The sequence below is a fragment of the Pelophylax lessonae genome (genome assembly GCF_965119305.1).
Source record: "Pelophylax lessonae genome assembly, chromosome: 4".
NCBI lineage: Eukaryota > Metazoa > Chordata > Amphibia > Anura > Ranidae > Pelophylax > Pelophylax lessonae.
Genome location: NC_138771.1, coordinates 535,856,996 through 535,881,426, shown reverse-complemented (window position 1 = coordinate 535,881,426; position 24,431 = coordinate 535,856,996). Strand labels below are relative to the sequence as shown.

Genomic DNA, 24,431 nt, shown 5'->3' with positions numbered 1-24,431 from the left:
AGCATTCTCTGCACACATTCCCATAAGGTAAGGAAGAGTCTGATCGTCGGGAGCGAGGTCTGCAAGTGCGTGAACCCCGCCTCCAGATGCGTAAATGCTGTGTATGGGGAGTCTGGGGGGGCACGGATGGGGTCAGACCGATCCTGCAGTTCCCTGCCTCCCAGGTGCTGCACCTGTGAGAAGAAAGTACACTCTAGGATTGGGGACCGCGAGTCTCCCACAGTCCTTACTCATCTGCAGAGTAGTAAGTCTAATACGAGCCACCAGTTTTTTCAAAATCAGATGGCAAAACAAGGACTCCACACGTAGGAACTATCGCCTCGGGATCCAAAGAGGAGCATTGTGTAAAACATAAAGAAGCTGAGGTGCCCAAATCATCTTAACCAGGTTAACCCGCCCCGCCACCGATAAAGGAAGTTTACACCATGCTGTACATTTAAGCCGAAATTTATGGAGCAGGGGCACTAGATTAAGTTCAAGAAATCGTCCCACATCAGGGGTCACCTGGATACCCAAATACCTGAATTGCTCAACTACCCGCACAGCTGCCGCTCGTTCAGGTAGGGGGGCAGTAAGAGGATCCAGAGGCATGAGTACTGACTTATCCCAGTTTATAGAGAACCCGGAGAAGGATCCGAAGAAGTCCATAAGAGACATGACCTCACTCAGAGACCCCCCCCCCCCCGTGTCCCCCAAATAGAGCAAGGTGTCATCTGCATACAAGGAAATAATGTCCACGGAGGGGCCTTGTCGGAAACCGACAATCTCCGGAGTGGCCCGAATACGTGCCTCAAGCGGCTCCAGAGCCATGGCAAACAGCAGGGGCAAAAATGGACACCCCTGCCGAGTGCCCCGGAACAGACGGAAGGGCTCCGACAGCTCCCCATTAACTCTCAATCGTGCTCGAGGGTTGGCATACAATAATTTAACCCAGCTAATAAACGTTTCCCCGACTCCGAAGCGTCTCAACACCGTCCACAGATAAGGCCATTCGACACTGTCGAAGGCCTTAGCAGCGTCTAATGAAAATATCGCTCTGTTACCAGGGTTATCTACAGGGAGTTGGAGATGGAGGAACAGTCGTCGGAGATTCAAAGCCGAAGCCCGTGTGGGTTTTAAGCCCGATTGATCTCTATGGATAATAGTCTGAATAACCTTGGACAGTCTAGAGGCCAACATCTTGGCTAGTAGTTTAACGTCTGACGTCAGCAGGGAGATGGGCCTATACGAGTCAGCCAGTAACGGGTCCTTACCCGGCTTAGGCATCAGGACTATAATAGCCTCACCCATAGAGTCGGGCAGAGATCCTTTCTGCAGTGCGTTGTTAAATACTTGTAGCAGGACAGGAACTAATTGTGCAGAATAGCGCCCATATACCTCAGACGGCAAGCCGTCCACCCCCGGCGACTTACCCCTCGGGGCAGCCTTTAGGGCCAAAAGTAGCTCGTCCTCAGTCAGGGGGCATCCAGTTCCCCCGCCTCCTGGGCAGAGAACACAGGCAAGTCACAGGTATCCAAGAAGTCCTCCACCACCTGAGGGGCGGAGGACACCTTAGACGAGTACAGGTCCGAGTAAAACTCCCGGAGAGCCCTTTAGATCTCAGGGGTGGTACTCCACCGGACACCCGAAGGGTCCCGTAGCTCTGCAATGAATGCGGCCGGTTGCTGGGAATGCACCAGCATGGCCAGCACATGACCCGTGCTCTCCCCCTCCTCCAAAATGTTTCTGCTGGAGAAAGAACCGTTTATTCTCGGCCAGTTGCAACGCCACCGGTTTAGAAAGGGATTAAGCTGCCAACCAAGAACGTTGGGTGTCATCAGAGGGGCTATTCACATATGCCACCTCTGTCCTTGTTACCTCAGCCATCACAGTAGTCTCCCATTGTTTAGTAGAAGTCTTTATCTCAGAAATCAGGTAACTAAATTGGCCTTGCAGAAAGGCCTTCTCAGCATCCCACACCACCCCCAGTTCAGCTGTATTCAAACTGGTCACAAAGAAGGAGGTTAACAGAGCAGGTATAGGGTCAAATGAAATACAAAAAAACTATCAGCGCAAACCCAATATATGTGATAAAATAACTCAACCTCAATTCACTGTGCATAAATCAGGTGTGTGAAAGTGTATAAGTGGTATCCGGCAGCATACACCAATCGTGTTTCACAAATCACAATAAACTATAAATCCTACCAAAATGTGATGCGCCAGAAATATAATAAAAAAGTGATGACTTTAAATACAATAAATCATATCCAGTTCATAAGGCACATAGCAATGTGTGTGCTTCCAATAAAGTGATATGAAGAGTGTCCCCGTATCCAATTGAAGAAAATCCAGTGATGAAAACAAGTTGTAAACACCAATTAGTGAATCCCTCCACCAGGTGAATTAGCCTCTCACCTTCCTAAAGGACCCAAACGGGCCAGCAATCACATGTGTCATGGATCAGACTTCCAGGAAAGAGCCACACTGTATTGCACCTCGAGGGATCCCGGGACATATAAAAAACAGATGAAGAAATCTAGTGCTCTCTGCTTACTAATAAGGGTGTGCTTTATTAGAGAAAGGCAGATCAACTCACATTTGTTGGGCACTCAGCCGTGCCTGCTGTATAAGCGATGTCAGCGATCTGTTACCAGAGAGAGACTCTGCGTCGGCCACGCACGCTCCGTCCCCCTATACGCGTTACGTCGAGCGTAATGCTCCTTTGACTTCCCCTGGACCCCTACCGAGGAAGTCAAAGGAGCATTACGCTCGACGTAACGCGTATAGGGGGACGGAGCGTGCGTGGCCGACGCAGAGTCTCTCTCTGGTAACAGATCGCTGACATCGCTTATACAGCAGGCACGGCTGAGTGCCCAACAAATGTGAGTTGATCTGCCTTTCTCTAATAAAGCACACCCTTATTAGTAAGCAGAGAGCACTAGATTTCTTCATCTGTTTTTTATATGTCCCGGGATCCCTCGAGGTGCAATACAGTGTGGCTCTTTCCTGGAAGTCTGATCCATGACACATGTGATTGCTGGCCCGTTTGGGTCCTTTAGGAAGGTGAGAGGCTAATTCACCTGGTGGAGGGATTCACTAATTGGTGTTTACAACTTGTTTTCATCACTGGATTTTCTTCAATTGGATACGGGGACACTCTTCATATCACTTTATTGGAAGCACACACATTGCTATGTGCCTTATGAACTGGATATGATTTATTGTATTTAAAGTCATCACTTTTTTATTATATTTCTGGCGCATCACATTTTGGTAGGAGGTATAGGGTCAGGTCGAGGGAAGAGCGTCAACTAGAAGGGGTTCAGTTTTCATAGAGGCCTCCCCGACCTAGTCGGGAGAGACAATCTGATCTGAAGCGGAGCATGATCCGAGACCAGTCTCGGACCATACTCAGCTCCGACCACAAGAGGCAACAGGGCCTCGTTACCGAACCCCATATCAATACGGGAAAGGCCCATCCGCGCAGCCGAGTAACAGGAGTACACTCGGTCCCCCGGGCAACCCAACCGCCAGACATCTGTCAGTCCTAGCTCCCCCACCAGCTGAGCAAAGGTAGAACTCGCGCCAGCCGGTGGTGGGGGCCCAGAGTGAGGGGTGAACCTATCTAAATGGGGGTCCAGTATTGTATTAAAATCACCGATCACCAACAGAGGGACCGCCGGAAGGCCAGCGATCCGCTCCGCCAGCAAGCCAACTACTCCAGCTGAAAAAGGAGGTGGTATATAAACTGAAATTATTGCACAGGTCAACCCCCCAACATTACATAGTAACAGCACATATCTGCCCTCTGTGTCCATATAACTAGAAGAGCAATTAAAATGAACCCCCCTCACCAAAATACATACTCCTCTCGAATAAGTAGAAAGGGTGGAGTGGTACTGGTAGCCATACAGAGTAGGAGCAAGGCTGGGGGAGGGGGGGAGGGGAGTCAGGGGACAAATGAGTCTCCTGCAGGCATACCACATCCGCTTGCAATCTTTTCAGGTTCCGAAGCACAGTAGTTCTCTTCAGCGGATTATTCAGTCCACAAACATTCCAGGAAACAACTGTCAAGGTGTCAGCCATAGCAGTTCAGGCATAGGGCATAGGGGAGGAGTGCAATGCAGAGAGGGACAAGGCACCCCCAACACTCCACCATGGGGCCAATGGGCACTGCGGGGGAGAAGGAACTCAGGGCTTCTGTAGCAAAGGGGGACAGTCCCAGTTCCCAGCACTTACAGGAGTAACACCATCTGTCCCTGGATGTACTCAAAGATCATAGAAAAAAACTCCAGTGGAAAAAAGGGGGATAGAAAAACCAAAACACAGGAAAAACAAGGTCTTCAAGGGGCATCCAAACACAGAAGGTCAGGGATCCACAACATGCCCACCTCCAACCTGGTCCGGTGGGAAGCGGTGACCTCCAAAGTTCATCCAACCAGGACCCATCGGGGGGGAAACGGTGGGAGACGCAGCTGTCTCAGCAGTCTCCACAGGAGCAGCGTGCAGAAATAATACAGGAACCAAGAAACTGGTAATGAGGACAGTCCGTACATGCAGAGCAACCCCCGCTCAGATAAAGGAGCCTCAGGGGGCAACCGATCCCAAACTCACCTGAAACAGCAGCAAAACAGAGTCAAATAGGTGTATAGGTGTGTGTGTATATGTATATATGTATATATATATATTAGGGATGCACCGAAATTTCGGCCGCCGATATTTTCAGCCGAAAATGCTACTATTTCATTTCGGCCGATAAGGGGGTTAAAAAAGCCGAAAATGTATGGCCGCTGATCTGTGAAAGTAGTGAGTCATTGACTTCCCTGTCCGTCGCGATCCGATGCCGGTGCCTTCATTGTAATTTACAGCCTCTAGACCAGTGGACGTCCCGGGGGAGAGGGACCCAGAATGCACAGTGACAGTGTAGGAGGATCTCATTCTCCCCCGCGCCGATTGCTGCATCGATCCACCCACCTCCTCCCTTCAGTGCCTTCACATGGTGTTTGCTGTGGAGGAAGGTAATGTTATGTGCTGTGCGGTAAAAAAAAAAAACTGTTTCTCCCCTTTTCTACTGCATAAATGTCAGTAGTAGAACGGATTCACAGCTTAGTGCAGTGCTCACCCCCTTCTAATTGCAGTGCACGAGTCAGTGAGTGACAGTCAGTGAGTGAGTGACAGTTAGTCAGTGAGTGTCAGTTAGTCAGTGAGTGTCAGTTAGTGAGTGAGTGTCAGTTAGTGAGTGAGTGTCAGTTAGTGAGTGAGTGTCAGTCAGTGAGTGTCAGTGAGTGTCAGTCAGTGAGTGAGTGTCAGTCAGTAAGTATCAGTTAGTCAGTGAGTGTCAGTGAGTGAGTCAGTGAGTGAGTGAGTCAGTCAGTGAGTGAGTGTCAGTGAGTGAGTGTCAGTGAGTCAGTCAGTGAGTGAGTGTCAGTGAGTCAGTCAGTGAGTGAGTGTCAGTGAGTCAGTCAGTGAGTGAGTGTCAGTGAGTCAGTCAGTGAGTGTCAGATAACTTATTTAAAATCATTTGGGGAAAAAAGTCGTTTTCGGCCAAGGGCATCCTGAATTTTCAGTTTCGGTTTCGGCCCAGAATTTTCATTTCGGTGCATCCCTAATATATATATAATATAATATACACAGCTGCAAGAAAAAGTATGTGAACCCTTTAGGAATGATATGGATTTCTGCACAAATTGGTCATAAAATGTGATCTGATCATCATCTAAGTCCCAATAATAGACAATCACAGTCTGCTTAAACTAATAACACACAAAGAATGAAATGTTGCCATGTTTTTATTTAACACACCATGTCAATATGTATATATGTGTATATGTGTGTGTGTGTGTGTGTGTATGTATATGTATATATATATATATATATATATATAGAGAGATATATATATAGAGATATATATATATATATCCAGGAAGTGAACAGTTAGCAGTTTCAGCTGCCCACAGTTAAAATGGCTGCAGCCAGACTTAGTGGAGGGGGATTTCTGCAGCATATTTGCTAAACACCAGTGGGAGGGAAGTCCCTATCTGTTTTTTTTATTTTCTTTGTGTTACCTAGATATATGGTTTATCTTTATGAGAGCACTGCTATTTTACACACCCACTGAAGGCAACAAACAATAGCACTCTCAACACTGGTAATCCCTGGTAAAACACCACAACACTGGTAAAACACCACAAGCACCTTATATAAGTTAATAAAGTCTTTTTCATGCACTGGGCACTCTTTATTTATTTCATAGCTTTGAGCAACACTTGCACTGAGCACTTTGTATGGGCATTTGTATATACCCAATCAGCTATTCACTTAACACGTGCACTTTATTTGAATGAACCAAGCAATAATATCCTTACTCAAATATCTTTTTTGCATGTTGGTTACAATATTGGGAAAATTAATTCTGATTTGAATTCATCTTATTATACTGGAGATAAATGTTTAAGGTTTGTACTACAGTGGGTACGGAAAGTATTCAGACCCCCTTAATTTTTTCACTCTTTGTTATATTGCAGCCATTTGCTAAAATCATTTAGGTTCATTCTTCTTCCTCATGAATGTACACATAGCACCCCATACTGACAGAAAAACACAGAATTGTTGACATTGTTGCAGATTTATTAAAAAAGAAAAACTGAAATATCACATGGTCCTAAGTATTTAGACCCTTTGCTGTGACACTCATATATTTAACTCAGGTGCTTTCCATTTCTTCTGATCATCTTTGAGATGAATCTACACCTTCATTTGAGTCCAGCTGTGTTTGATTATACTGATTGGACTTGATTAGGAAAGCCTCACACCTGTCTATATAAGACCTTCCAGATCACAATGCATGTCAGAGCAAATGAGAATCATGAGGTCAAAGGAACTGCCTGAAGAGCTCAGAGACAGAATTGTGGCAAGGCACAGATCTGGCCAAGGTTACAAAAAGATTTCTGCTGCACTTAAGGTTCCTAAGAGCACAGTGGCCTCCATAATACTCAAATGGAAGACGTTTGGGACGACCAGAACCCTTCCTAGAGCTGGCCGTCCGGCCAAACTGAGCTATCGGGGGAGAAGAGCCTTGGTGAGAGAGGTAAAGAAGAACCCAAAGATCACTGTGGCTGAGCTCCAGAGATGCAGTCAGGAGATGGGAGAAAGTTGTAGAAAGTCAACCATCACTGCAGCCCTCCACCAGTCGGGGCTTTATGGCAGAGTGGCCCGACGGAAGCCTCTCCTCAGTGTAAGACACATGAAAGCCTGCATGGAGTTTGCTTAAAAAACACCTGAAGGACTCCAAGATGGTGAGAAATAAGATTCTCTGGTCTGATGAGACCAAAATAGAACTTTTTCTAAGCGGTATGTGTGGAGAAAACCAGGCACTTAATTCTAAGGGTAGTGGTGCGCTTCAGGGATAGGCTCTAATGAATTTCTATTTGGGTTGATGGCAGTGATGTGTACAATTCTTGCTGTCAAAGTGCTCCGCGTAATAAATAATGTATAAAATCAATCAATGTCGAGAATTTCTTAAATAAATAATTATATGAGTATGGTGTGTATCAATGAATAAATAAATAAATAACAATCGGAGTGTTACTTCTTTACCAGTGATATCAAAAAAATAAATAAATAAATTCAGTGTAGGTCTTCAATCTGATTCATAAATAAAAACACATATATATTGTGCTCAAAATAAAGTGCTCCATGCAATTTTCTCTTAAAAATGGTGCTAGAAACAATATCTGTGAATAATTCAATTGCGATCCTTCAAATATAAATATTAAAATAAAATAGTCCAAAAAAAAAGATTATATAAAGTAATCCAAAATGGCTTGTGTGAATACGTTCCTCTTTTATATCCGTGCTTAACTCATGCGATTTAGTGACTGTGATCTCCTTCACCTTGTGTATCACCTCTGAGTGCTCTAGCCTCTCACCTTATAGGCAAGATAAATTTGCCTTTTGGTATCTATCCAGGCTCAACGAAAGACGAAAGACTCACTTTCTCTCGATCCCGGTCCTTTCTTGCTCAATGGAGCTACTTTCTTGTTTCGATCGTTTTTTATATATACTATCCTCTTTGTCCGGTAGGCGAGCTGTTCATTGAATTCGGGCTGTCAGTGCCAGTTTCACCGCACACGTACGATCTCCCCCTCTCTTCCTCTGACGGTTCCGGCCGCTATGACACCTCTGACACAACGCCTGAAAAAACCAGGCACTGCTCATCACCTGTCCAATACAGTCCCAACAGTGAAGCATGGTGGTGGCAGCATCATGCTGTGGGGGTGTTTTTCAGCTGCAGGGACAGGACGACTGGTTGCAATCGAGGGAAAGATGAATGCGGCCAATTACAGGGATACCCTGGACAAAAACCTTCTCCAGAGTGCTCTGGACCTCAGACTGGGCCGAAGGTTTACCTTCCAACAAGACAATGACCCTAAACACACAGCTAAAATAACGAAGGAGGGGCTTCACAACAACTCCGTGACTGTTCTTGAATGGCCCAGCCAGAGCCCTGACTTAAACCCAATTGAGCATCTCTGGAGAGACCTAAAAATGGCTGTCCACCAACGTTTGCCATCCAGGTGTGAAAGACTTGTTGCATCTTTCCCAAAAAGACTCCTGGCTGTATTAGATCAAAAGGGGGCTTCTACTAAATACTGAGCAAAGGGTCTGAATACTTAGGACCATGTGATATTTCAGTTTTTCTTTTTTAATAAATCTGCAACAATGTCAACAATTCTGTGTTTTTCTGTCAGTATGGGGTGCTATGTGTACATTCATGAGGAAGAAGAATGAACTTAAATGATTTTAGCAAATGGCTGCAATATAACAAAGAGTGAAAAATTTAAGGGGGTCTGAATACTTTCCGTACCCACTGTATATATTAGGTGGTTTTTCCATTTCAATTCACTATAACAGGTAGCGCCATTTACCAACATTTTTTTTCTCTTTATTATTCCTTGTACCCTTGGTTTTCCAAGGGTAGGTTGGTGGCAGCTTACACCTGCAGATATCATTTACATACTCCAAAGCGCTGGTCACATCTGATTTTTTATCGATACACGTAGGACCCCCAACATTGGGGCTTATTTATTCTTATTAAGCAAATGCACTTTTACTCAGTAGTACTGACTAGAAGGGACGGGCTCAAGTGTGTTTGGATTGTATCAGCCAGGAAGCGAGAGAGGCATTTCCCTGCCCGCAGCTGCACATACACACACAGCCTATGAATGGTGGTCTGCAGTGACGGCTTCCTGGTGGGTACAATCCGAACACACCTGAGCCCATCATTTCTGACTATTATTTCAGTGTTCCGCCTCTCCCTCAGTTTCTCTCCATCACTCAGCTAATGTAACCCCCAGTAATGGCTTAGAGTGGCCAGGGAGGGTCAAACAAGGCGATCAACATCCTTCTTAACACTGATGACATCGTTGGTTGTTAAGATGCCGGTGGCTGGAAGGTTGAAATGATGCACAATAAAAACATGTGGCTTTGTGTAACTAAAAGGCAGACTTGCTCCACCTGCTGGCTTTTGTACATTTTTGGGCAACTTTTAGACATTTTGCCAAGGCACCCCATTTTTCTTGGGCACCCTGGTTGAAAAAGGCTGCCTTAGACGATTATATCTGGAAGCCAAGAGTTTCCAGGACGTTTCTCTTTAGCATGAATGTTTCACTGCATTTTTAGGGACTACATTTAAAATGTAGTAGTAGGTAGTGATTATAGAAGTGGCAGCCACTGTTTGAGCACTTTGTAATTAAAAAGGAACCCTCTTGAACATACCACACATCTAAAAGCAATATGCAATTGCTTCTGTACTTTTCAGTGAAATCTGTCATTGCAGAATGTCATCCTAATTTTTTGAAGCACTCAATTTAGCTTTCCCGTGCAGTTTAGCTAACAAGGTTTAAACTTTTGCTTTTCTTACCGGTTTGTAAAATACATAATTGGCTATGCATTTCCTTTTTTTTTTTTTTTTTTTAAAAAAGCAGCAGTGCAAATGTTAGTTTTATTTACTTGCCGTCTACACTGACTTCTTCAGGCATCAAGTATTGCTTTTGTGGATCTGTCGGATTTGTTTTTTACAGAGTATGTCACACATTTATTGTGTTTAAAAACCAATATTCTCATTATCTGTTGTAGCCCTCAAGAGATCAATAAAGATGAACTAGAGAGCAACAGCATGCGATGTGGCAGGAGACTTGCTAAGGATGGCGATGTAAGATCATGAAAGCACCTAGTTTTTCTTTTTCAAAATGACATGCGTTTATGTGCAATTGCTCCCCTCGTAGTTCTTTTTCTCTTACACAATTAGCCTGTGGGGGGTTTTGTGTCTTCTTTTCTTCTACTTATGGTTCATAACGAAAGATTTCAACAATGCTTTAATAGCTGTATATTAAAGAGGACCTGTTAATTGGACTTCGATATTTAAAGGCATCGTTTTGCAGGTTTTCTCATAGAGAACTCATGTAATGTATGGGTCCAAATGTGATTTGAAAATTTATTTTTGGGAAAAAAAGACTTAAACCATTTATAAAACGGCACACTGAATAGTTTTTGTGTAGGTGATTGTTACCTTTTCATTGGAGAAGCAATTTCTCTTTGGATCTGTGACTTAAATGTGGGCAAGTAACACTCAGAGTAAACAATTAACATTACTATAAATGCATTTGAAATTGTTACCTAAAGAAACCTTCAATTGGTGACTTCACTTGTAATTTGATCAAGAAACCTGGCCAAACCTGGATCAAATTTTGCCCAGTTTAGGAGGACCATGTTGTCCACTGAACTCACCACTAGGTGATCTGAGTAGAAGTTCTCCAGGGTCGGTAAAAGCCATAGTTTTACCATCCCCTGATCACCTACCTAAAGGTTGCAAAACTAACGGGGCTGTTCACATGCCACAGCAGATTTAACATGCATGGCGAGTTGACAGACAGTACCGCCTGTCAAACGCGGATATTCAAGACCATTTGGCCCTGAAGTAACTGGAAGCCATTAATCGATTTGAAAATGACCACTTAGGGGATAAAAAGGCATTCAGGATGTGGCAAGATTGCCCCCTGAACACCTGACAGCACCTTCTTAGCCATAATCTGAAAAGCAGTCTACTGTGAATCGCTTTTCAGAGAATGGGCAACTGTGAACTAAAGGGGTTTTCACTTACGTTTTTTTAGTCAGACTTGTGAAAGATAATTTCTTGGAAGCAGGGCGTTCAATGCATCCAACTTCAGATATTTACAGTTACCATCTGGAACACAGTGCAAAATGATGGGTCAAGGATTACTTCCAAGACTGAGATTTGAAGGATGGATTTCATATGCATTGCGTTAAGGCAGCTTTTTCATTCTGAATGGGATATACGGTACTTTGCAGAAGTTTTAGGCAGGTGTGAAGAAATAATGTAAAGTAAGAATGCTTGTAAAGATGTGTATAGTGCATTATTATGCAAATGTCACTAGTAGTAACCAGATCATATGGTAAGATCTACTTCCATTTAGTAGAATGATAAAAGCATATCATATATAACAGGGCTATCCAGGGATAGAGCTCAAAGCTTGCTGGCATTAGTCCATTCACTGAAGGCGCAGAATCTGAGCTGCCAGAGATTTGACAGCGTGGGAACCTCATGGATGTCAGACACCAGGGGTGTGTAAGGAACGTGGGAACACATTTTCTGCCTTGAAATGCATTACCATGCCCCTACATATCCTTTTTGTCTGATGTCATCCAAGAGGTTCCCACATTGTCAGTCCTCTGACCACTCAAATTCTATGTCTTATGCAGTATTTGTACTGGAGCGGGCGGTAGCTCCTGGCCGTTTGATGTACCTGTATATCGTGGCCTTTCTTCTGGGCACGGGGCACACGCATGTGACCCCTACTGTGATTGGACACAGCACGAGTTTGGCAGCTGATTTAAGCCAATGATTTTGGCAAATTCAGCTGATCGGCTGTGGTCAATCGCACACACAGTTCTGTGTTTTTCAAAAACACAGAACTTTGTTCTGTGAACAATGATATGTCTGCAAAGCAGGGAGAAAAAAAAAATAACTAACAAAATTAAAAGCAGCACATATTACAGTGTTAGGCACACAATTAACCCCTTGATTGCCCAGCCAGTGTGATTAGTACAGTGACAGTATACAGTATTAGCACTAATCACTGTATTAGTGTCACTATTGATGTCGGTTTATCTCCCAGCTAGCGCCAGATTGGCCGCCACCCTATCCGTCCCATTATAAGTCGCTGATCACCACCATTACCAGCAAAGTTGCGTAAATTCCAGTATGTATACCATAGTTTGCAGGGACTGTACCTTTAGCATAAGCCAATAAGCCATTCGAAGACCTGGCTTTTTCTGGAACTTTTAGTTTACAAGTTTTTACATTTGTATTTTTTGCTAGAAAATTGATTAAAACCCCTAAACCTATATTTAGCAGAGACCCTAGAGTATAAAATAGTGATTGTTGCAATATATTATGTCACACAGTATTTGTGCAGCGGTCTTTCAAATACAATTTTTTAATACACTTTAATGAGAAAAAAAGAAAATACCACTTTTTTTTGTATAATGTGAAAGATGGTTACGCCGAGTAAATGGATACCTAACATGTCATGCTTTAAAATTGTGCACACTTGTGGTATGGCAGCAAACTACAGTACTTAAAAATCTCCATAGGGGACGCTTTCAAAATCAGGAAAGAAAAAAGTTGCAATAGCGCTGCCCAATAGTGAACAATCCATCATTCAGTAATTGGAAGTGACGTCAGACTTCGCTCCGGTCCTCCAAGAGCATAGAGATGAGTGGCGGCCATCTTGGCCTCACTTGTCTTCCCGTCCAGCAAACAGCCGTGTCCGATTGCTCCTGGGCTTTACCAATGGGTCATCTGGTAAGCCTGGGAACGACCGGAAAGCGACAGGAGGGGGGGACCCTTCCCGGCGCTTCTAAAAGTGAGCCTGTGGCAAATACGTCCCCGGACCACTTTTATCTTACAGAAAACCTATTAAAGTAACAGCGCCACAGATATGGTAAATCTTAATGAGAAATGATCTAATGGATCGCTGCTGCCCTGATAAGATGGTGGCAATTTATTAAATGAAGAGAATTTGAAGTGAGCAGCGCTGATTCACACCAACTATTTGTGCCTAATCAATAAAAAAATGTGCAAATCATATACTAAAATGCATAAACAAGTGCAAGCATATATTATACAGTGCTAATAAGACATGGCATGCTATGCCAAATATATACAGTAAACAATAGTTAAATAGTAGGTTTAGGTTAAAGACCATAGTCCATCCAGTTCAACCTGCATATGAGTGTGTGTGTCAATAATCATTTCCCATATACCTGTATGTTGTGTTCTTTAAGATGCACATCCAGGAGTCTTTTAAAAATATCAATACTCCCCACTGACGCCACCAATTGTGGAAGAGAGTTGCACATTCTTACTGCCATGAAAGTGAAAACCTACCCCCCTGTGCAGCGTAAGGTAAACTGCTTCTCCTCCAATCTCATTGTGTGGCCACGTGTCCTCTTGCACTCCCTGAGACTGAATATTTTTTTTCCTACGCTGGGATGGGATCTCCATTGAGGTATTTGTAAATCGCTATCAAGTCCGCTATCCAGCGTCTCTTCTCCAGCAAAAATAAATATCAAAAGTGCTCAGTGCAAGTCAAAGTGCAACTTAATAAACATACAATGCAATCAATATCAAGTGATCACAAACATCCAAAAATGTATATAAAGTGCTATAGTTCAATTGTGGCACCTATTTTTAATATTTTATAACTGAAAGTTGAAGAAAAAAAAAATAAAAAAAAAATATATATATATATATATATATATATATATATATATATATATATATATATATATATATATATATATATATATACATACATACATACATACATACATACATACATACATACATACATACATACATTTTTTTTTCCCCACAATTTTTGGTCTTTTTTTTTTTTTATATCAGTAATAATAAAAAACCCAGTGGCGATCAAATACCACCAAAAGAAAGCTCTATTTGTGTAAAAAAATAAAAGTCAATTGCTTACAGTGTTGCATGACCATACAGTTGCCAGGTATAGTAACACTGTGCCAAATAGCAAAAAAAAAATGCTCTGGTTATGAAGGGGGTAAAACCTTCCAGAGCTCAAGCGGTTAAAAAATATTACCCAGACCGCATCAAAAGCATCATCTTTTCTTTAGAAGCTGGTAGAAAATGTACAGACGGAGAAGGACACACTGTCTGACTTTATTGTCTGTATTTATAGTTCACTTATCAGAATATCGAATATATGAGGATGATAAATGGACAACACAAAAATAGGTCTCTTGTACTACATGTGCTGCTTGTATATATTGATTGGACTCAAGAACATAACAGGTTGACAGTAAAGAGTGTTTACACACGGGTATATCATCCTGACATGTGCATAGATGATGAAATGCTTCTGCCACTGATAATGACTTAATTCCATTCATGAATGCTCATTCTTTTCTCTTAATGCGGAAGTAAATTACACTTCTTAAAAAAAAGTCAATACATAACCGATAAGGTGGGCAATTTTCTTCTTTTTAAGCTCCTGCCCTTCTTTTTCATTGTAATTGTTGTCTTTCTAAAGACCTTAACATGAATGCATATTGCTTGATCGCTCTGAATGTGCAATATGGTTAGGATTCCTGTTTCTGCAGTGCAGAACTCAAAACCTTCTTTTTTTTTTTTTTTTTTTTTTTTTTTTTTTACTGAACACCCTGTCCTGCTAGCACATTGTCGGGGCTTATGCAAATGGGCAGATCTGCCCATACAATGTACAAACTCTACTTTATTTTATTTAGTTTTTGACCACATGGGAGGCAAAGGTGTACAATGTCATGCTGAAGCATTTGGCAGCTGGACGATGTTCCAAATATATAGCTGTATGCATTCAGCGATGGAGGTATTCCACATTTTGGACATATGTCCCTGAAAACAAAAGGGCCTAAAATGTGAGTAGCAGTCAAGATGGCATCCAGCCACCGAGTATTTCAGCCTGTCGTCAATATTTGACAGGCTGCTTGCTGCAAACTGTACAATATATGTGTACACACACACACACATCAGCCCCCTGAATCAATACTTTGTAAAACCCCCTTTTGCTGCAATTACAGCTGCAAGTCTTTTTTTGTATGTCTCTACCACCCTTGCACATCTAGAGAGTGAAATTTTTGCCAATTCTTCTTTGCCAGATTACTCAAGCTCTGTCAGATTGGATGGAGAGCGTCTGTGAACAGTAATTTTAAGTCTTGCCACAGATTCTCAATTGGATTTAGGTCTGAAATTTAACTGGGCCATCCTAACACATGATTATGCTCTGACCTAAACTATTTCATTGTAGTAGGCTGTATGTTTAGGGTCATTGTCCTGCTGGTAGGTGAACCCCCGCCCCGTCTCAAGTCTTTTGAAGACTCTTAACAGGTTTTCTTCTAAGATTGCCTTGTTTTTGGCTCAGTTTGTCTTCCCATCAACTCTGACCAGCTTCCCTCTCCCTGCTGAAGAAAAGCATCCCCACAACATGATGCTGCCACCATAATTTTTTAACAGTGAGGATAGTGTGTTCAGGGTGATATGCAGTGTTAAATTTCCGCCACACATAGTTTAAACTTATTGGCCTTAAAGCAAATTTTAGTCTCATCTGACCAGAGCACCTTCTTCCACATGTTTGCTGTGTCCCCCACATGGCTTCTCGCAAACTGGACTTTTTATGGCTTTTTATTCCAACAATGGCTTTCTTATTGCCACTCTTCCATAAAGACCAGATTTGTGGAGTGCACGACTAATAGTTGTCCTGTGGAAAGATTCTCCCACCTGAGCTGTGGATCTCTGCAGCTCCTCAAGTGTTACTATGGGTCTCTTGGCTGCTCTCTATTTAATGCACTCCATGCCCTGCCTCTCAGTTTAGGTGGACGGCCTTGGTAGGTTTGCAGTTGTTCCATACTCTTTCCATTTTCGAATGATGGATTGAACAGTGCTCCATGAGATGTTAAAAAGCTTAGGATATTTTCTTTCTATAACCTAACCCTCCTTTAAACTTCGTCACAACTTCATCCCAGACCTGTCTGGTGTGTTCCTTGGCTTTCATAAAGCGGTTTGTTCACTAAAGTTATCTAGGGCTTCACAGAACAGCTGTATTTATACTGAGATTAAATTACACACAGGTGCACTCTTTTTACTAATTGGGTGACTTCTGATGGCATTTGGTTCCACTAGACTTTAGTTAGGGGTAACAGAGTAAAGGGGGCTGAATAAAAATACACGGCACACTTTTCAGATATTTATTTGTAAAAAAATTTAAAAACCATTTTTTGACAGCTCCTGTCATTCTTGACCATTGGGTTATACTGCCCCCTACCAGAGTAGGACACTCGGCAGAAAAAACTTCTGGCTCCACCCATGAGCAGTCCCAGGGGGTATACTCCCTCTCCCTGCTATAGTCACTCAGTTTTTTTTTTTTTTTTTCTAGTCACGAGTAATGACCTAGTTCCTTGGTGGGATCTTTAGTCCTGGCAACATTTTTTTGATAGAAAGTGTTTTCCTCCTGAATTTTTCTACTGTCAACTGCCAGATAATCTAGATCCAGTGGTCATCCCAGTCTGGCCAGCGAGCATGAGCAGACCTCAGTTCCGCGCTAGGTTGGTCGTGACATAGCTTCACTGGACGGGGGCTGGCCCTGCGAGTTAAACGTGTCTCGTAAGGTTGCCAATGACCTGGCCGCGGCCTAAGTTACAGCGTTCCTCCTGGCCGACAGCCCCCCATTTTAATGGAGAGGAGGATCTGTCTGGGGCGGTGCCCACCTGGTATGGTGGGTAGCTGTCCCCCCTATGCCCCTGGAGGGTTTTGGGGTAAACGTAGGCCCTTCCTTGGAACAGTCGGACCCCAGTGTTCCCCCTCCTTCCTGCAGGCCCCCCCCCCATTTTTGCAGAGTCCCTCAGCCTGCCCTCCCCCTCTACATACACTGGGGCTGTTTGGGTGGTCTGGTCACGGGCAGGGCTGGGTGCTAACTGGCGATGGGGGCCGGGGAGGGGTGGTTTGTACCTGATGGGGGCTCCTGCCAGGGCCCCCCGTCCTGCCTGGATCTGTCCTTGAGGGCTGGCTCCTATTTCCGAGTCCCTGTATACCTCATGGGGCTGCGCAGGGCCGCCATTTAGTTGTAGCCTGTGTATTCCTATACACGGCGACTATGTTTTTGTAGTCCAGCGGCCATTTTCTTGTGGTTTGCATTGCGAATAGCGGCGGCCATGACAGTGGAGCCCTGTGGGCGGTGATTTTGGCGGTGGGAGCCCCTCCTTATCCCCTGGTGCTGACTCCTGGATGGTTTAGCTTCCTGATCGCCGCACGTGTAGTGCAGATTCTGCTGGTGGGTGGTGAGTCTGGTGGGGTCCTCTCCCTCACTGCTGAGGATTGCTCTGTGCTTAGCGACCGTGTGGTGCTGCTAGCACAGTGAGGGGCCGTCCCTTAGCAGTGTGCTACACTTTTTTTGTGGGGGCCCCCTGGTGATTCTCTTTGGAGCACATTTCCTAACCTGATCCCCTCTGATGCTGCGGGGCCCTCCGGGTCCCAACCAACCATCCATGCGCTGACATTGGTCCTGGAATCCCTTGTGTCCCGGGTGGTCTGTGACCATGCACCTGGAATCTTCTGATAGGGAGGATGATTCCGCCACGTCTATGGCCGTGCATAAAAAGGCTCTGGGTGGATGCACTGATTGTATCTGTGCATGAGACCCTGAAGATGGAGGACGCAGCTAAAGCTGCGACGGAGGAGCAGGTACCCTTTGGCACTCATAAGCCATCCAGAGCGGGAAAAGGGGTTTCCTTTCCCTGCTTATTTTGACAGAATTGTCGCAAAAGAGTGGGGACAACTAAAGCGTCCCCATGGGGTTCATAAGCAAGGAACCTCGTTGTAGACGTGGACCTTCCTTCTCGGCTTATAAGAAGTTTTTTTTCGTCCCCCAGGGGTGACTGACAGGGGCTCAAAGCCTTTTAAGACCATCTCTGGCGGATCCAAACTAACCTGGTCTGGGAAGCCGAGAGCAGGCTTCTCCAGACCCGTGGTAGGGGGATGTCTTTGCTGGTTTCCGGACCTGTGGACTTCCCTGGTACAAGACAAGCGGGTCCATGAAGTCATTCAGTCCGACTACAAGATCGAGTTTCACTCTTGTCCCCTTGCAAGGTTTTTTTTCCTTCCAATCTGCTCCTGTCCCCAGACTGGTTGCAGGGTCTGTTTGGGGGCGGTACAAGATCTGTTCCTTCAGCGTTTTCTCCGCTTTGCTGTGGGAGAGGAGCATTATCAGTTTGTTACCCTTTGGTCTCAACTCCGCTCCTCGGGTCTTCACAAAAATGTTGGCTCCGGTGCTAGCTAAGCTACGCTAATGGGGATCGTAGTACTGGACTACTTGGATGATCTCTTTCTGCGAGTGGAGTCTCCTCCTGCTCTGGTGGAGAACCTCGAGATCACAATACGAATTCTGCTGGTGCTCGGCTGGATTCTGAATTTTCAGAAGTCTGCCCTGGTTCCATCCAAAAAACTAGACTATTTGGGCCTGACTTTGGACTCGGCCGTAGCCAGAGTGCTCCTTCCTCTGGACAATTCGTCTTGTGCTGTCCAACAGATGGTCATCCCACCAGACTTGCATGGGGGTGCTGGCCCTGATGGTATCTACCTTTTTTGTGGCAGTTCCGTTTGCACAGTTCCATACAAGGTCCCTGTAAAGGGAGATTCTGGCCAAGTGGGACAAGACTCTGCAGTCTCTGGACAATCTGATCCGCCGGAACAAGTTGGGGAACAAAGGAGTCCCTGATATGGTAGCTTTGCTCTCCGATGCTTTGGCTGGGAAAATCCTTCCTCCCCCTGTATTGGGCAACAGTGGTCACCACGGATGACAGCCTGTTAGGCTGGGGAGGCATCCTCCGCAAGCATTCTGCTCAGCGGATCTGGATGCTGGAAGAGTCCAGACTGCCAATCGGTGTCCTAAAACTCTGTGTGATCACACTGTGTCTTGATCATTGGATGGTTCATCTTCAGGGATGCCCGGTGCCCATTCAATCAGATAATGCCACAGCTGTTGCTTAGGTCAATCACCAAGGGGGCACAAGAAGTGCCCTGGCTGCTCTGGAGGTAGCCAGCACTCTAAGGTGGGCAGAAAAGTTAATTCCTGCCCTCTCCGCCGTACACATTCCCAGGGAGGAAATTTGTCAGGCGGACTACCCCAAATGGCAGGCGTTGGACCATGGGGAGTGGTCCCTTCATCTGGAGTTGTTTTCATCAGCTGTGTCTCTGGTGGGGAAATCCCGACGTGGATCTGTTGGTGTCTCAGCTTAACAGAGAGATGCACAGATTTGTAGCTCAGTAAAGAGATCCACTGGCAGATGCCACAGATGCGCTGGTGGCCCTTTGGGGTCAGTATTGTCTGATATACGCCTTCCATCCTCTTAAGCTTTTTCCCAGACTCATACGCAGGATCGAGCCAGAAGGATTCTGGTCATTTTTGTGGCCCCAGGCTGGCCTCGCTGGGTCTGGTACAGCGATCTGGTGCGGCTGGTTGCCGACGTTCCTTGGAAGCTTCCTCTCAGGGAGGATCTGCTGTCCCAAGGACCGATCTTCCATCCTGCTTTACAATCACTGGCTTTGATGGCTTGGCTGTTGAACGCCAGGTGATAAAGGATAGAGGTTTGTCTGAGTCTGTGATTCCTACGTTGTTAGAAGCTAGGAAATCTACTTGGAGGAAAATCTACCATGGTACGTGGAAGACGTTCATTGCGTGGTTCTTAACCTTCCTTCAATGGGGGGGTTGAACAGAAGTTGGCTTTGAGTACCATCAAGGGCCAGGTATCAACATTTGCCCCCCAGGGCGGGCTCTGTTGCCACCTTGGGATCTCAATTTGGTGCTTTCAGCTCTACAGAAAATATTCAGGAGATTCCCCTGCTTACGCTGTCCCAGAAGGTGGACTTTTTGGTGGCTAATTACGTCTGCACACAGGGTGTTTGGAACTGGTGGCGTTCACCTTATCTGCGATTCACGGGGCTAAAGTGGTTCTCGCCCCTGTCCGTCGTTCCTTCTAAAGGTTGTCTCTGATTTTCATTTGAATGAAGACGTGTTGCCTTCCCTGTGTTCCAGGCCTACACATCCGAAGGAAATTGCCTTGCATGCGTTGGATGTGGTCCAGGCAATTAGGGTGTACTTGGCAGCCACCGAGTCTTTCAGGAAGTCAGAGACTCTATTTGTGCTCATTGATGGACTTCGCAAAGGGTTGTCCGCTTCCTCTGCAACCATTTCCAGATGGATCAGACAAACAGTGGTTCAGGGCTCTTCCATCGGGTCAGGTTCCTCCTTTCCCTGTCAAGGCACACTCTACTAGGGAGCTTACTGCCTCCTGGGTCTTCTGTCATCAGGCGTCAGTGACACAGGTTTGCAAGGCAGCCACCGGGTCGTCGGTACACACTTTTACAAAGTTTTATAAAGTGGATGTGTTGGCATCTGCGGATGCTTCCTTTGGCTGCAAGGTTTTGCAGGTTGCTGTTTTAGGGGACCTGATCCTCTTGAGGGTGTATTGTTTTTTTTTTTTTTTCAGGTGGGGCCTTTGTTGCCTGTTTGGCTGATGTTTAGCCTTGGGAATTTCTTTTGTGGTTTCCCACCCCTAATGTTTAACACTGCTTTCGGACGTCCCAATGGTCAAGAATGACAGGAGCTTTGTCTGTCAATGAACGAAAGAGAAAGTGGGATTGTTGACTTCCATCCAGAGAAATCCATTTCTCTGATTTTCATTGAGGGACACAGCACCCACCCTGTGGAGTTATAATTCTACTGACTTGTAACAAAACTGAGTGACTATAGCAGGTGGAGGGAGTATACACCCTGGAACTGCCCTTTTTTTCTGCCTAGTGTCCTACTACTGTAGTGGTCGGTATAACTCAATGGTCAAGAATGACAGGAGCTGTGTTCGTCAATGAACATCAGAGAAATGGATTTTATGGTAAGTCAAAATCCCCTTATTGTCATTCACAATTATGTGCCACTTTGTTAGTCTAAAACCTAAAATCCCAATAAAATACATTCATGTTTTTGGTTGTAACATGACAAAATGTGGAATATTTCAAGAGTTATACTTTTTCAAGGCACTGTACATATAACTTGGTGTATGTTATTACATAATGTATTGTTTGATAAAATAAATGAATATTGGTAAAGTAAAGATTTGATGCGTTTCTTTTTTAGGACAAGAGGGTTGGTTATCTGTAATACAAATCACAGTATATTTATATCGTGCAACATAAAGCATAGCATATAAGTCAGTGTTGCAGCGCTGCTTCAATTAATAGTGAATAAAACTACATATAGTGTAAAAATTCACATATAAATAAATAATGAGCAGTGATGCATCAAAATTCATAAAAATTGGTGAAAAAGTTGCATAAAGTCCATAATCTAGTCCATCAAAAAAATACAATTAAAGTGCTTCTGTGCTTAATCCGTGCTTGGATGGGGGTTTCCCCCGTGTGGTTTTCTACTTACCACAATGTGCTTGTAAACAGGCATGTAATGGTGATCACACTCTTTGCATGGGACTCTATGATGCCGATGGTAAGATCCTTGGTGGTGCTTGTTAATCCAGAGTTTCCTCATGTAAGAAAGAACTATCCATAGTGAAGACAGTTTTATCAGATTTTATTAAAGCAAACAATCACACTCAAAAACATAATCCGAAAATAAGCATATAGGACACGGCACGGTGGTTCGCTGCTCCCGCAGCGTGCGCTCCACCGGCCGGATGGGACGTGGCAGTCCGCTCGGCCAATTGCTAGACGCGTTTCGCTGTCAATCACAGCGTCATCTGTAAAGCATAGCATGCAATGCTTACTTGGGGCACCAAAGACCTATCTATAAACAGCAACAACTAAATGTCAATTGAGTTCAATTTAAAAACAAGGCGACATTCCCAGTGATAGATGCATCCAACCATTCAGCATTTTACTACAGAGGGGTGCCTCATCATCCAGCCAAACAAGTGGCAAAACAGACATTGGGTAGCCATATTTTACACTAAAAAGCAGTATGTAAAGGCCATGTGGTAACATACTGTATTACCAAATAGTCAACTAAGTTTAAATTCTATATATACGGTAATAAACTGTACAGGTGAACATAGAAGGCAGTCTAAGCTTAAGTTTGTCACGGTTATTAAAAAAAAAAAATGCTCAAAAATAAGGACCGGTTTACACTAATGTTTAAATAGGTACACAAATTCACAAGGTCAGTGTAGTATCTGATGGATCTAAGAAAAAGTTCAAAGAAATGACTTCATTGCCAAAAACAAAATGTATATGAATACATTTCATACTAAAAATAAATCCAATAGAGAGTTTGGCTCCATCGATGAAATATCCATAATATAGAGCCGTAGCATACCTCACAATAATGCTCAGAGGATAACTCCTCAAACAATGACCAACAAACTGCCATAGTAGTATGCAACGCATTGTCTTTGGGCACACAATTTATAGCCCCTGTAGTAGGCCTGGGCACTTTGTTTCTGGGAGCAGTCCCGCCAAAAATGTCAGGATGCAATGATGTACAACATCATGTCCCTTCGAGTTCAGGAACCCTCCCCTGATAAACGCCATCCAAGGCTGGGCTAAAGGGGGAATAGCCACCAAAAAGGTGATGTATTCCTCCCTAAAAGTAAAAAAATTGAGGGGGAAACTTCACAGGTGATGGGTAAACCTACATTGTGAACTCCACAGAAAACATTCTGTAATAAATATAGAAAAAACACAAAAGAAATCTTTACACAAATCCTATTCAATATGCTTTACTTATCAAGTGATTATTAAAGTGCCATGTCCTGGCTATTTTCTATAAATTTCCCTTACACGCAATTATCCACAACAAAAAGTTTGAGCGCAATATGAATAATTAAACATAATGAGTAAATCTGGCCATACATGGATCAAAATTCGGCTGGTTCAGCAGGGACCAACTGAGGTTTGATCCATGTATGAGCAGGCTGATTGTACTCAAGTCTTTCTATCCATTGACTTGGATACAACCAGCCTGTCAGATTTTTTTTAACGTTGCATTAAAGCTGGCAGCTGTAGCTGCTAGCAGTAATCATTGTGTTCTACTGGCCTGGAAGGCTACCTGCGCCCCCTGCCAGCAAAACACAATAGTGCTGTGGGAGGCATTCCACCTTCAATATTGACTGTGTTGATAGGTGATTTTTTTTTTTTTTCAATGGAAGGAAGAAATATTACTAGATTCCACCATCAGCAGACCCCCATCAATATACCCTACTGGAAGGGTTTAAAATTATTCACCATCAAAGCAGAGTTTGACCCATTTTTGTGTTTATCGAAAGTCAGCAGCTACAAAAGGTGTAGCTGCTGACTTTTAATAAACACACACTCCCCTGTCCCATGATCCAGCGATGCAGCCGACAGGAGCCTCGGTTCTCTCCCTCTTCTCCCAATGGCGCCGGCATCACTAGTGTGGGCACCTGGCTGTGACAACTTGCGGCTTCAGAGCCAGGTGTGAACGTCGCATGCGCTTCCTGAGTGGACAGGTAATCTTCTGGGACCTGTGACGTGTCCCAGAAGATTGCAAGGAGGGAGGGGGAGAGGAGAACTTCTGCTCAAGCCCCCTAGGCAGCCCAAGCGAAAGTGGGAGTGGTGACCTGTCAAATCTATGTACCTGCACCCCCCTAAAAAAGACATGCCAAATGTGGCGTCAGGTGGTCAGGAGGCCTTAAACTGGAAGTTCCATTTTTGGGTGGAACTCCGCTTTAGGACCAGCAATAATAGTCACCCGGAATCCACTTAAATTAAATTTGTAAAATGCAATGATTGCAATGGCCACTACAAGGGTTCATGTGGCCATTGCAAAGCATGAAACTTCAAACACTTTGGATTTTTATTATGGTGCCAAGCTTCGTGTCTTGCAATCGGCGAGAAATTTTTACAGCCACTGTGTGATCATAAATACATTGCAAAAAGCAGCATTTAGGCTTTCCTACATAAAAGCTCCTACACTCACATTTTAGCATAAAGATAATTCCAGTAATTTTACAATGCCTTGCTGCATTCAGTTTCCCATCCAGTAGCTTATGACATTCACCATGTGAGATATACCGTATTTACAATACACACATGATTCACAGATAAGTACCAAAGTGATGACAAGGGTGACCCAGTCCTTCCCTGAGAAAATGACTTTGAGGAATCCCTCTAGAACCATCCTCTCCTAAACACAATTTGACCTATTTCTAAAGCACATAGAAACCTGAGGATTAGCTAATGGAGGATACCAGTATTTATCAATTAGGTTTCCAATGTCCTGTTCTTGTCTGTTATAACATAACATTTAGCAGTATTCTGGTTACTTGGATGCATTGAATAT

The 24,431-nt window shown here is 44.2% G+C and overlaps 1 protein-coding gene across 1 annotated transcript in view; it reads left to right on the top strand.

Annotated features, from left to right (window-relative positions):
* GMCL1 (germ cell-less 1, spermatogenesis associated) overlaps positions 1–24,431 on the top strand; it is a 295,564-nt gene that overhangs the window by 233,129 nt on the left and 38,004 nt on the right. Inside the window, exon 12 of the mRNA XM_082254811.1 lies at positions 10,120–10,195. Within this exon, the coding sequence (XP_082110937.1) occupies positions 10,120–10,195 (76 nt within the window). The remainder of the gene's footprint in view (positions 1–10,119; positions 10,196–24,431) is intronic.